Source organism: Apodemus sylvaticus, chromosome X (assembly GCF_947179515.1).
Source record: "Apodemus sylvaticus chromosome X, mApoSyl1.1, whole genome shotgun sequence".
NCBI lineage: Eukaryota > Metazoa > Chordata > Mammalia > Rodentia > Muridae > Apodemus > Apodemus sylvaticus.
This window is the reverse complement of record NC_067495.1, coordinates 61726405-61740909: the sequence shown is the minus strand read 5'-3', so window position 1 is coordinate 61740909 and position 14505 is coordinate 61726405. Positions and strand designations below refer to the sequence as shown.

Here is a 14505-nt window from a genome sequence, read left to right as displayed (position 1 = left end):
TGATTTAATTTTGGTATTTTGTATCTGTCTAGGAAATTGTCCATTTCCTCCAGATTTTCCAGTTGTGTTGAGTATAGTCTTTTGTAGTAGGATCTGATGATTTTTTTAATTTCCCCAGTTTCTGTTGTTATATCCCCCTTTTCATTTCTAATTTTTTAAATTTGGATACTTTCTCTCTGCCCTTTGGTCAGTCTGGCTAAGGGTCTATCTATCTTGTTGATTTTCTCAAAAAAAAAAAAAAAAAAAAACCAGCTCCTAGATTCGTTGATTCTTTGTATGGTTCTCTTTGTTTCCACTTGACTGATTTCAGCCCTGAGTTTGATGATTTTCTGTCTTCTAATCCTCCTGGGTGAATTGGCTTCTTTTTCTTCCAGGGCTTTCAGGTGTATCATTAAGCTTCTAGTGTATGCACTCTCCATTTTCTTTTTGGAGGCACTCAGGGCTATGAGTTTTCCTCTTAGCACTGCTTTCATTGTGTCCCAAAGATTTGGGTATGTTGTGCCTTCATTTTCATTAAATTCTAAAAAGTCTCTGATTTCATTCTTTATTTCTTCTTTGGCCAAGGTGTCATTGAGTAGAATATTGTTCAGCCTCCATGTGTATGTAGGCTTTCTGTTGTTTTTGTTGCCATTGAAGACCACTCTTACTCCATAGTAATCTGATAGGAGGCATGGGATTAGTTCGATCTTTTAATATTTGTTTAGGTCTGTTTTGTGACCAATTAATTGGTCGATTTTGGAGAAGGTACCATGAGGTGCTGAGAAAAAGGTATATTCTTTTGTTTTAGGGTGAAATGTTCTATAAATATCAGTCAAGTCCAATTGGTCCAATGCTTCAATTAGTTTTACTGTGTCCCTGTTTAGTTTCTGTTTTCCTGATCGGTCCATTGAGGAGAGTGGAGTGTTGAAGTCCCCCACAATTATTGTGTTAGGTGCAATGTGTGCTTTGAGCTTTAGTAAAGTTTCTTTTACGAATGATGGTGCCCTTGCATTTGGTACATAGATGTTCAGAATTGAAAGTTCTTCTTAGTGGATTTTTCCTTTGACCAGCAAGAATTGTCCTTCTGTGTCTCTTTTGATGACTTTAGGTTGAAAGTCCATTTTATCTGATATTAGAATGGCTACTCCGGCTTGTTTCCTGAGACCATTGGCTTGTAAATTTTCTTCCAGCCTTTTACTCTGAGGTATTCTTTGACATTTAGGTGTGTTTCCTGTATGCAGCAAGATGTAGGGTCCTGTTTCCTCATCTAGTTTGTTAGTCTATGTCTTTTTATTGGGGAGTTGAGTCCATTGACATTAAGAGATATTAAGGAGTAGTGATTATTACTTCCTGTCATTTTTGATGTTATTTTTATATTTGAGTGGTTATCTTCTTTTGGGTTTGATGAAAGAAGGTAACTATCTTGCTTTTTCCAGGGTGTTGTTTCCCTCCTTGTATTCGAGTTTTCCTCCTATTATTCTTTGTAGAGCTGGGTTTGTAGAAAGATATTGTATAAATTTGGTTTTGTCATGGAATATCTTGGTTTCTCCATCTTTTGTGATTGAGAGTTTTGCTGGGTATAGTAGTCTTGGCTGACATTTGTGTTCTCTTAGAGTCTGCATGAGGTCTGCCCAGGATCTTCTAGCTTTCATGGTCTCTGGTGAGAAGTCTGGTGTGATTCTGATAGGTCTTTCTTTATATGTTACTTGGCCCTTTTCTCTTGCTGCCTTTAATATTCTTTCTTTGTTTAGTACATTTGGGGTTTTGATTATTATATGACGAGAGGTATTTCTGCTCAGGTCCAGTCTGTTTCGAGTTCTGTAGGCTTCTTGTATATTCATAGGCATCTCTCTCTTTAAGTTGGGAAAGTTTTCTTCCATAATTTTATTGAAGATATTTGCTGGCCCTTTAAGTTGTAAATCTTCACTCTCATCTATACCTATAATCCTTAGGTTTGGTCTTCTCATTGTATCCTGGATTTCCTGGATGTTCTGGGATACAAGCTTTTTGCATTTTGCATTTTCTTTGACTGTTGAGTCTATGGTTTCTATGGTATCTTCGGCATCTGAGATTCTTTCTTCCATCTCTAGTATTCTCTTGTTGATATTGCATCTCTGGCCCCTGATCTCTTCTCAAGGTTTTCTATCTCTAAAGTTGTCTTCCTTTGTGATTTCTTAGTTGTTTCTACTTCTGATTTTAGATCCTGGATGGTTTTGCTTAGCTCATTCACTTGCTTGTTTGTGTTTTTCTGTAATTCTCTAAGAGATTTTTGTGTTTCCTCTTTCATGACTTCTGCTGTTTGACTCACTTTTTCCTGCATTTCTTTAAGGTTTTTGTGTGTGTGTGTGTGTGTGTGTGTGTGTGTGTGTTTCTTCTTTATTGGCTTCTATCTCTTGAGCCTTATTCTCCTGATTTTTTAAAGTGATTTTTGTGTTTCCATTATACGGGTTTCTAGCTTATTCATGTTCCCCTCTATTTCTTTAAGAGATTCATTTATGTCCTTTTGTGTTCTTCTAGCAGCATCATGAACAGTGATTTTAAATCCAAATCTTGTTTTTCTGGTGTGTTTGTGTAACCAGGACTTGCTGATTTTGGAGAGTTTGGTTCAGACACTGCCATATTGCCTATATTTCTGTTAGTAACATTCCTGCGTTTGCCCTTTGCCATCTTGGTATTTCTGGTGTTAGTTGGTCTTATCTCTGGCTGCTATTTGTGCCTCCTGTGAGGCTGTAGGTCTATTTCTGCAACACTGGATGGCTGGGTTTCCCCTGTTACAGATTGCTGATGTGCTGTCCTCCTCTTGGGTGCCCTTGGAGCCCTATTGTGCTTTGCCCCAGGTTGTTTGTGTGAACCAGGCGGTGCCTGTTTGCTCCTTCAGAGAGTGCTGATGGTCTATGCTGCCGGACCTTTTCCGAGTGCTGGTCACTCTGCTGGGCAGGCGATCTCCCAACAGGGTTAGTGCACACAAGGCTAGCCCAGCTTTTGAGGCCCTAAGTCTAGGCAAAAGCCTGTCAGGCTAAGGCCTGAGCAAAGTTCCCCTCAGGCTATGACTGTTAATTGGTTCTGTCAGGTGGTCAGGTTGGCAGAGTGTGCGTGCGCTCCCTGAAAGCCATCTGAAATTCTTCAGGTGAAAATTCTGTGTGGATTAAGTTTGGGAGAGTCTGCTAGGCTAACAACCTCCTGGCTGGGTTGGCACACAGATGGCCCCCCGAACAGCCCTGTGCCTGGGTGCAGGCCAATGCCCGTCGTGCTTCAACCCCCATGATGTTGGCCTTGGGTTATATTTGCGTACCTCAGTCTGTCTAATTTCTCTGGCGCCCGAGATCCGGGATGGCGGAGAGACTCTTGTAATTCCATTTATTTATTTTTAAGTGGATATTTTCTTTATTTACATTTCAAATGTTTTTCCCTTTCCAGGTCTTCCCTTCAGAAACCCCCTATTCCATCCCCTCTTCAACTACCTCTATGAGGGTGCTCCTTCACCCACCCCTGTGTTTGTGCCCTGGCATTCCCCTACACTGGGGCATTGAACATCCTTAGGCCCAAGGGCCTCTCCTCTCATTGACAAGGCCATCCTCTGCTACACATGTGGCTGGTGACATGGGTCCCTCCATGTGTACTCTTTGGTTGGTGGTCCAGTCTCCAGGAGCTCCGGGGTTCTGGCCAGTTGACACTGTTGCTCCCCCTGTGAGGCTGCAACCCCCCTCAGCTCCTTCAGACCCTTCTTCAATTCCTCCATCAGGGACCCACACTCAGTCCAATGGTTGGCTGCAAGCATCCATCTCTATATTTGTCAGGTACTGGCATAGAATCTCAAGAGACAGCTATATCAGGCTCCTGTCAGCAAGCATTCTTGGCCTCCACAATAGTGTCTGCATTTGGCGACTGTATATGGGATGGATCCCCAGGTGGGGCAGTCTCTGGATGGCCTTTCCTTCAGTCTCTGATCCATACTCTGTCTCCATATTTCTTTCTGTGAGTATTTTGTTCCCCCTTCTAAGAAGCACTGAAGCACCCACACTTTGGTCTTCCTTCTTTTTGAGCTTCACATGGTCTGTGAATTGAATCTTGGGTATTCTGAACTTTTGGGCTACTATCCATGTATCAGTGAGTGCATACTGTGTGTGTTCTTTTGTGATTGAGTTACCTCACTCAGGATGATATTTTCTAGTTCTATCCATTTGCCTGTATATTTCATGAATTTATTGTTTTTAATAGCTGGGTAGTCCTCCATTGTGTAAATGTACCACATTTTTTGTATCCATTCCTCTGTTTAAGGACAACCCAGATGGGTTGTTTCCAGCTTCTGGGTATTATAAATAGGGCTGCTATGAACGTAGTGGAGCATGTGTCCTTATTACATGTAGGAGAATCCTCTGGGTATATGCCCAGGAGTGGTATAGCTGGGTCCTCAGGTAGTACTATCTCCAATTGTCTGAGGAACTGCCAGACTGCTTTTCAGAGTGGTTGTACCAGCTTTCAATCCCAGGAGCAATGGAGGAGTGTTCCTTCTTCTCCACATCCTCACCAGTGTCTGCTGTCACCTGAGTTTTTGATCTTAGCCATTATGACTGGTATGAGGTGATTAAATTTATTCTTAAGTATTTTACACAACTTTTATTGCTATTGTAAAAGAGAAATACATTCATTTCACTTGCAGTATTTTTTATTATGATATAAAGAAATATTGAGTTTTGTATGTTGGTTTTGTATCCTAAAATTTCACTGAATTTATTGAAGTAGCTTCTTGTAATTGTGCAACCAGAGAAATTTTAAGTAACATTATGACTTACATCTATTTGTGTTTAATTTTGTTCATGATACAAAGTAAAAGTCCAGTTTATTTTGAGAGTAAAAAAATCTTATTTTCCCCCATCATCATTTGTTGAAAGACTTGTTTTATCACAAAATGACCCTAGCACCTTCATCAAAAATAATTTGGCCATATTTGCCAAGGTTTATTTCTTTGCTCTTTGTTCCATTTTATTGGTCTATCTGTATTTATGGCAGTCCCATGCATTTTGGTTACTATATCTTTGTAAGAAGTTTGACATTAGGAAACATGAGTCTTCCAACTCTGATCTTTGTTTTCAAGATTGTTGTGATTATATCAGTCTTTGAAATGCTGTATGAATAGTCACTATATTTTTAAAAAGCTGTTAGTATATCAATGGGTATTTCATTAAATACTTGAGATATGTTGAGTGTGTTGACATTTAATAATATTGAAATCCAGCATAGTGGCTCATGCACTCCCAGAACTTTGGAAGTCATGATAGGTGGGATTCCTGTGAGTTTAAAAGTAGCCTTGGCTACATAGTAAGTTCAGGGCAAGCTTGAGCTACAGAGAGTGAGACTTTGTCTTGAAAAGACAAATGAACAAAATAATGAGAAAATGTCTCAACAGGTAATTGTATCTAGCTTAAGGACCTGAGCTTCGTTTCTGGGACCTACATAGCAGAAGGAGAGAACCTACTCCCATAATTTGTTCTCTGACCTCCACATGCATTCCCTGACCTCCCTCCCTCCCTCCCTCCTTCCCTCCCTCCCTCCCACTCTCCCTCCATCTGTCTGTCTCTGTCTCTCTCCCCCTCTTTCTCCCTCTCACACACAAATAAAAATTGAGTAAAGTGTTAATATAATGAAATGATTTATTACTGACGAATAGGCATTTAATAGCATTAATCAAGTTTGTTTTTAATCCCATTGGTCTAAAACAAATTATATTTACTCTGCTTAAAATTCTATCTTTTTGGGCAGAGATCCTGTTGGGTTTTGCTTTCTGAGGATCATCTTTGATCATTTTACGTTGCCAGAAGATAGGAAGAGAATTCTGTTGTTCTACATTGAAATGCTTTTACAAAAGAATCAAGACGTGATTGCTGAAGAGAAGATTAAAGAAATCCTTATAGGTCAGTAAGATGCTGCATTTTCTGAAAGTTGTTAATTTACTAATTTACTTATTATTTTAACATACTTGTCAGAGAAGTGGCAAAATTCTCAGGTCAACAGGTTTTCCCATCCCCCCTTAAAGGTTTTCAGCAACAGTGTGACCATCTAGAGGTCACAACTTTGGTGTGCTATAACTAAGCAAAAATGACAAAACACCTTCAAAATACAGACAAACTCCTGACCTTAAAGCCTACCTGTAGCAGAAAATTGTGAGGTTTATAAACCCAAGTTCATGTTTCTGATTTGACTTCAGGTTAGCTGTGTGCCTTGGGGCAAGTCAGTATTTTTGGATGCTGGCTTTTTCAACTGTAAGGTGAATATTGTGAACCAAATTCCTGCTTTTAAAGCTGTTTATCAGCAACATTATTTTGTGACACAGTCTTACATAAACTGCCCCCCAGACAAAATGGATTTGATTTTCTGTAGTTAAAGCAGAGAAGTAGAACCACCTCTGCTCAGCATTGCCCTAATCCTCCACTGTCTGAACAGCCTCCATAACTTACAGTGTACAGATAATATAAGCACTGTCTTGGAAAATTCTTTGCCTGACCTCATCTGAAGTGATAGTCACTAAATGTTAAGAGGGAGATATGTTTTGAATGGTGGCATTTAAGGCAATGTGTTGCATCTATGATATTGTATTGCATTGCTTAAATTTGTATTGTGTGCATCATATTTTCATAAAAATGGACATTAATAGTTCCTAAAAGGAAATCATGCGATATTAAGAGCTTTTTGAATTCTATTTCCCATGAACTATATTTTTCAAATGACACCAGATTTTCATTCTCCAGATTTTCATTAAGAATTCAATTACTTTTTGAATCCCTTTTTGATAATCTTGGTTATCCGGTTTTCTGGTCCTTGACATTTTAATGATATCACAATATAAATAGAAAAGAGCCACAAGAAAATACATAGCTAACCTGACTATATGGCAGGAAAAGCTGCAATTTTTCTTCTGTCGAGGTTATTCTTTGGAAATACTATGTAGATACAGAAATAAAAGAATTAGGAAATAATATATAGGTAGATATATATAAGAATCTCTTACTGTATGTGTATGTATTTGTGTGTGTGTGTGTGTATGTGTGTGTGTGTGTGTGTGTGTGTGTGTGTTTTGGAGGCTAGAGAATGACCTCATGTTTCATTCCTCAAAAGCTCCTTATGGTTTGAGATAAGATCTCACTAGGATCTGGAACTTCCTAATTCAACTAGACTGGCTCACTAGGATCTGGGTTTGCTAAGTCAATTACACTTCTAAACTCCAAGGATCCTCCTCCTCTAGCTCCCCAGTGCATGCACATTCCAAGTGCATGCTACTACACCTAGCTTTTTATGTGAGTGGAGTCCAAACTCAGGTCCTCAGACTTGCATGGCAAAACCAACTGAGCTTAACCAACTGGGCTATCTCTTCAGCCCTATACAGGTTATATACTTCAGAAACAGCATTCTGTTGTGTTGCTCAAATCTATTCTCATGTGACTCTGCCCCCTCAGCCTCTCAACTAGCTGAAACTCCCAAGTGTTTTGCCTAGTGCAATAAAGTGATAGTATGATAAGATGCAGTTATTTGGTGATGTTGACCTTCAATGGCCAAGAAAGGTTCCATTTTAAGTAAGAGTACTTAGGAAGTTAGACATTTATTTGTATGTTATGCTTATGCGTGTATACACACGTGTAGTGCACATGTGTGCAAAGGTGCAAGCACACGCATAGGTCCAGAGTGCAAGCTCAGTTATCTTTCCTGAGACACTCTCTATCTTGTCTTTTGACACAGAAGTAAAGTGAGTAAACTAGACTGGGCTGCCAGTGAGCCCCAGGGATCTACTTTTCTCCTCCCCTCCAGCATTGGCATAACAGTCATGTGCCACTATGAATTTTACATGAATTCTGGAAATTAAACTCTGGTCCTCTTGTTTACATAGCAAGCACTTTACTTACCAAGCTATTTCCATGGTCCTTGACTTTCTTTTTAAAGGACAGAAAATTGTCTAACTAAAAAGTTGGCTAACTAAAAAGTTGATTTTACAGAATAATACATTTCAGTTTGTTATTAATAATTTCATTTGTTTACATCTCAAATGATATCCCATTATCCAGTTACCCCTCCACAAGCCACTGATCCCACAATTTCCCTCTCCCCCTCTGCTTTCCCTCTATGAGGGTGCTCCTCCACCCAATCATCCTCCCACGACACCCCTCTAGCACCCCCCTATGCTGGGGCATCAAGCCTCCACAAGACCAAGAGCCTCCCCTCCCATTGATGTCAGACAAGGAGGTTAGACAGAGTTTTATTCATATAATGAAAGTATTATAAACTTTTAAGGAGACATTAAGTAATTGGTTACTCTTACATAAGTATTTTTAAGCCACATGTGCTGACTCCACCAGTGAGTCAGAGAGGATTAGTGTTCTAATGAAGACATTTGTGAAAATTGATGGTTGTGCTAAAAGGGCAGATGAGAAAGGGGTATAGAATGTTATTTCAGTTTAAACTTTACCTTAATGTGCTGATGTATTTGAATCCTGTAAATGTCTAGACCAGAAATAATCAGGCACAAGTTACAATTTAAATGAATAAAGTTTATCTGTAAGTGTGGTCCTAAAGTACTTTTTAAAGGCTTTAAGGTATAATTGGCCTTTTTTGTGAACTTGATCTGATCTTTTTAGTACATAATAGTATGAGAAGTTCTTATTAATGATTTCTGACATTGCTGTCTGCTCATTTACAATAACCTTATTAGGGCACCAGATGATGATCTAATTTAGAACATGAAAAGTAAGTTAAAAAGAGACTAGGCTAGGAATCTATCAGAGGCTGTTGGGAGAATTCCAGTGATTCTAGCAAACTCTGATTATACTATATAATCAGCTGTAATGGTAAACCAAATTGAAGGTGAAAACCTGTCTGAATGTGTTTTATATGTCAGAATATGTTTTATAGATATTACTTAAAGATTAAGTTCAGCTATTAAGTCTGGTGTGTATACACTTAATACTCTGTTTAATGCAATGGATCTGGGTTCTTTTTAGAGTTTATTTTTTGGTTTTTGGTTTTTTTTCAGATCACCAAACAAGAAGTCGACTGACAAGAGATTTAGTAAATTGGTTACACAACATTCTGTGGGGAAAAGCTGCCAGAAGTGTTGAGGTTTGGGAATAACCGGTTTTCAGTCATTATTATATTCTTTCTCCTTTGCACCAAATAAAACACTGTTCACTATAAAAATCATAGAGAACAGGATCTGGGCAATGCAGTTCAGTGGAAGCACTTATGTAGCATGTGTTGAGACCCTATTCTATACTCAGTACTACTTAAGCAAATAAACAGCAAACAAAATATAATAATAATAATAATACCTTCATAGTCTCTATTTTTAGATACCATCTATGAATTAAATATTCACAGTGCAGAGTTTCAATAGGTATTGTGTGAACATTTATTTAAAAGTAGTTAAGTCATGACTCTTCCTCATTGTGAACTTTCAGTAAAGGGAAATGACATTATTGATAGGAAAGGAATTTAATGTGAGAGATAAGAAAGTTGTGTGTAGAGGTGTTCCCTTTCAAAAAGTATTGATGCTTTTAAAAGTAGCTTTAGAATTATAAAACAATTCAGATTTTCTTTGGAAATATTTCAAACTACAATTGGTTTTTCAAAGCAAAGTAACAATCATTCTTTATTACATCATTTAATGTTTTAAATGTTTGTGTACATTTATGTACCTATGTGCATAAAATGTGATATAGTTTCTTTAAAAAACTTAAGTTGTTTAGTACTTCTATTTTCAATCAAAATATAGCAACAGGGGGGCAATTTGTGTCCCCACTTAAGCAAAACTCCTCCCAGGAACACAAGACAAAGCTCCAGGCATAGTGGCAGATACCTATTATCTTATCATTCAGGAGGAGGAGGCAAGTATATATCTGGGAATTTGGAACCAGTTTAAACTAACATTGAGAGTTCTGGGTCAGACTGGACAACATAGTGAGACCTTAGCTCAAAAAAGCAAAATGACCCCCTCACTCACACACCAAAAAACCTTGAAATACATGAAAAAAGTCATTTAATATCAGACAATGGTGAATGATTACTGGAAGATAAGAAGTTGACTGACTTCATGAGTTTGCAAACAACAGTGGATGAAGGAGAGCTGAAGTATGGTCTGACAAGCATTCTGATTTGAAGAGCTGGAGTGGAAAGTTGTGGGAGGCTAAGACAGCTAGAGTTCATAGAACAGGCTATCAGAGAAAAAGTGCATAACAGAGAGACCCCATGATCCTGTTCTAGTCTTTTATCTAGTACTAGTCATAACAACTCAAGTTAGAGGAGTAGCCATCCAAAACGATTATAGAGAACAGTACTGGATGCTTATATGGGTCTGGGAATTGAACCTATCTTACCATTCAGGCTGGTTCATGGAGAGTTAGATAAAATCACAGAAGGTCATTGCTTCAGTAGTAGGGAATAGTTAGTTCCATGAGCCATTTTCTAGAACCAACTAAAAACCATGTAAGTATATGTCAAACGGTCAATTTGATTCCAAGTTGCTTCATTGCTTCAGAGTCATATTTAAAAGTATCTATTGAATACAATGCTGCTCATCACTCAACAAGGTGAAGTTCACAGTGTTTGAAATCCAGTAAAAAATTATTGAGCATATAAAGAAGCAGGAACACAGAACCTCTAATGAAGAGTACAAACTACCAATGGAAACCAACCAAGAACTGATTTCGAATTAGCATTAACCTCCCTTCCAACCTTTTTCCCTCCCTCCCTCCCTCCCTCCCTCCCTCCCTCCCTCCCTCCCTCCCTCCCTCCCTCCCTATTTTGAGACAATATCTTACTGTGTAGCTAGGCTGGACTGAAACTGACTGTATAACCCAAAGTGGCTTAAAATTATTGGCAATCTTTCTGACTCAGAGTTATGTAGAGACTTTTAGAAAAGGAAAATGCTCAAATACAATTTATAGAAATGAAACACCTACTTTATAGACAGAATATTGCATAAGCATTAGAAAACAAAATATTGGTAAACTTGAAGTCATAGCAAAGAAGTAGTCAAAAGTTAAGCACAGAAAGAAACCTTAAAAATTAAGAGTATCATTAACCTAAGGTAATCAAATATATGAGAAGTTGGTATTCCCAGTTAGAGTAAATATTTGAAGGAAAAATAGCTAAAAGCACTCAATAGTTAATGAAAACCTTAAATCCATAGTAGGAGAACTTAATAAATCCAAAATATGAGAAACATGAAGAAAACTTTGCTGAGACACTTATTCTCATTGCTCAAAATCATCATTAAAGAGATTAAATTAAAGCAATCAAAGGGAAATCAAACCCTACATATAGAAGAACAAATTAAAGACATCATTTGAAGCAAATACTCAGTAGGCTAGTAGAGCAACTTTAAAAAATAATAGAAGAAAAATCTGTCAGCTCAGAATTCTATACCTGGCACACTTTTTTTTTTAAATGAAAGCAATTGGTGTGAAATTGTGTAGGCACTACTGAAAACAGTATCAATTAAAAGTTAAAGCTCAGTAACATATGAATCAATGAAACCTTCTGGTTATATATCTAAGAATTAAAAGCATAATCTCAAGATGTTTCTATGTACATGTCTATAGAAGTACTATGCACACTATTGAAAGATGACTACAGCTCAGGTTTCATAAAGAGATAAATTGACAATCAAATTAAATACTCATATCCTCTAGAATATGATTTGATTCTAAAAAAGAATTCTGAATTTTTATTGTAAAGAGTACATTTGCAAAATATGTTGTGGTAGATTTTGTAGGTTGTTTAAAGATGAAGAGAAAGGATTTGAAGATAAAAGAAAGTAACAAGAAATTAGATTCAAGACAAAGAAGTAGAAGCATATAAAGACATATACACGACTTATAGTTCAAACCATCACTCTTTTCTTTTTTAGGCCTTCTTTATTTTTGTACTGAGAAGGCAAAAAAGTTTCTTCTGAATCATTTTCTTTTTCCTTTTGATTGTTTCTCTTCCCCCATTTCACATTCAATTCTGAAGAATATAATCTAATGTTCAAATAGTCAAAGCCAATGTTTACCTCCCTAGCATAGCTGTTTCTACTTTAAAAGAGCATCTCATTCCTTTGAAGTTGTAATGACTACAGTCATTACTGAAAAGACAGGAAGCCTCAACATGGTACAGGAGACTCATTTACCTTATGTAGTATTTATAAATAATCTGCCTTAGACTTAATAAACCAGGCTATTTTTATTAGATTGTTACTATTAGTTTCTGATAATTAAAAAATTAACAGTAACAGTTTTTTACATGAATACAATTGCATTAATTTTAATGGTGAAAACTCTGGAAATTTACCAAATTATGAAACTAAGAAAATAATACATTAATTCAACTAAAATTTTCCTTTAAAAGTAGTCATTGAAAACTATAACGATGTAGATTAGTATGTTTTAGTGGAAATTAAATAAGATTTAATGGAAAGAATAAATATGAAATTGTATATAAGCTACAGTAACTACAATTTACATATCTAAAAGGATAAAGTTAAAATGTTATATAGAAAGATGATGGTAATTTTATTAGTATGGTGATTTATGGATGCTGTTGTTAAGATGTTTATCATTGTTCTTTAGATAGCTTTTAAAGTGGCTTTTCAGTTTTCTAGAGGTTGTATACCAACCTCAAGACTCTTCATCCTTTGAGTGAAATAAATAACTTTTATACTTTCAGTACTGGGGAATAAACCCAGGACCCTGTGTATGCTAGACATGTACTCTGTCACTGAAGTTCAACTCTAGCTTCTGAACTTTGCAATGTGTAGGAAACAAAAAAAGAAGAGAGAATTAAACACTTAGAATTCAAGAAAGTAGGTATTGTTTTTGTTGTCTAAAAAGTAGAATCTGTAACAAATTTCCACTAGAGGATAGTTGGGAAAATTTAAATCGAATTTTAGAAAAAATCTGTAATTTTGTTGTTTCTTTAATTTTAGGTCCAAGATTATGCTGATGCCCTACACTGGTACAATTATTCTCTGGAGTTGTATGAGTGTGATCAAGCAGATCTGGATTTGGTCAAGCTGAAGAGGAACATGGCTTCCTGTTACTTACCATTGAGACAACTTGATAAGGTACTTTCATTTACTTATTCTATTTTCAGAGGGAGACAATATTCTGTGCAGTGGCACTTAGATGAATCCATCACTCTGATCTCAAAGCTACTTAGGGTGGCTGAGAGTGAGTGCCTCAGGATGCAAGCAAGGTCAAATTGACGTCTTCTTGATGTGTGTCCTATAAACACGAAGCAGAACTTCCCAAAGGAGAGAGGATTTGGGAAACTATTGATTTCCTTTACTTATTATCCTTTCCATTTATCTTCTACCATATTCTGAAAGGCTATTTACTGCTAACTGTCTGCTATATATAGACTAGCATTGTATGGTCTACATTTTTGTTAGGTATCCATTGACAGCAGATCCTTGCATGAAGTGGCTACTCTTTTACTTTTAGGTTATTATTCTTAATAAGCACTCAAGAAAAGTTCAGTGTATGACTCTTTATTAGGAAAAATTATAGAAGCTAAAAGATAAAAAGATTTTATGAATGATGGTACCATTCATATTTCTAATAGCATATGAGACATTTTTTCCTTTGAACATCATACAGTGTGCACATAATGTGGGGTATTGGTTCTTAGAAGAACAAAAAAATGAGGACAAGTATGCCCTCAATCGAACATGAAGGTTTTTGTTGCCTTTCAAGTTTTACAGCTTTGGGGGAAATTATATGAATAAGAGTAGTGATTTTGTAGGTTTTCTTTGAAGGTCTATTTATTATCAGGTTCTCTCGAAAAACAGAACCAATAGAATGAAGACGCTCACCGATAGCTGTCTTCATACTGGAAGCTTGCATTCTGGCAGCAGCTCAGTATATGATGCTAGGTGCCAGTCTCCAGCAATCAGCATGCTCAAGGCCTTAGAGTCATCTGAAAAAAAATTACCAGAAGAGTAATACTCAAGTTCACTAGGTCTAATCTTGCTCTACAAGAAACTGAGATTTTTGTGTGGTGCTGGAGTTTGAGCTTGGGGTTTTACATATACTAGGAAAATGGCCTGCCACTGAAGCGCGTCCCCAGCCTGAAGCAGCACTCCTTATATATCTGACTAATGACAGAATTAGTTCTGAAGTCAGTGTAGAATTGAACCTGTAATTGGAGCTCAAATGTTGTTAGCAAAAAGGAAAAAATAGGCAATCAGGAAACCAGTCTGTCTTAATAGCATGTACTCCATGTCCAGCTGTGACATTTAATGCCATATAGGTAGGGAAGCCATAGCTTATTTTGAAATGTTCAAGGTAACTGTGTTTGTTACTTAGCATATTTCTCATTTCATCCTTTCTGACTTCCTAGCAGACACTGTTTGGATACTTTGCATATGTAAAGAATACATTCCTATGCAATAGGACATATAAAAAGGTAGAGGTTGGAGTTGAAACCATCCCCATCCCCATCTTGCCATTGTCTAACTGTTTTTTAAATAATGTATGTTTACTATTATATTTTATTTTTAAA

General features: G+C 37.0%; 1 protein-coding gene across 1 annotated transcript in view; it reads left to right on the top strand.

Annotated features, from left to right (window-relative positions):
* The window catches only part of Tex11 (testis expressed 11), a 246191-nt gene that overhangs the window by 113888 nt on the left and 117798 nt on the right, over positions 1 to 14505 (top strand). The window contains exons 13-15 of the mRNA XM_052170254.1: positions 5740 to 5891; positions 8999 to 9084; positions 12929 to 13066. Coding sequence (XP_052026214.1) covers positions 5740 to 5891; positions 8999 to 9084; positions 12929 to 13066 — 376 coding nt within the window. The remainder of the gene's footprint in view (positions 1 to 5739; positions 5892 to 8998; positions 9085 to 12928; positions 13067 to 14505) is intronic.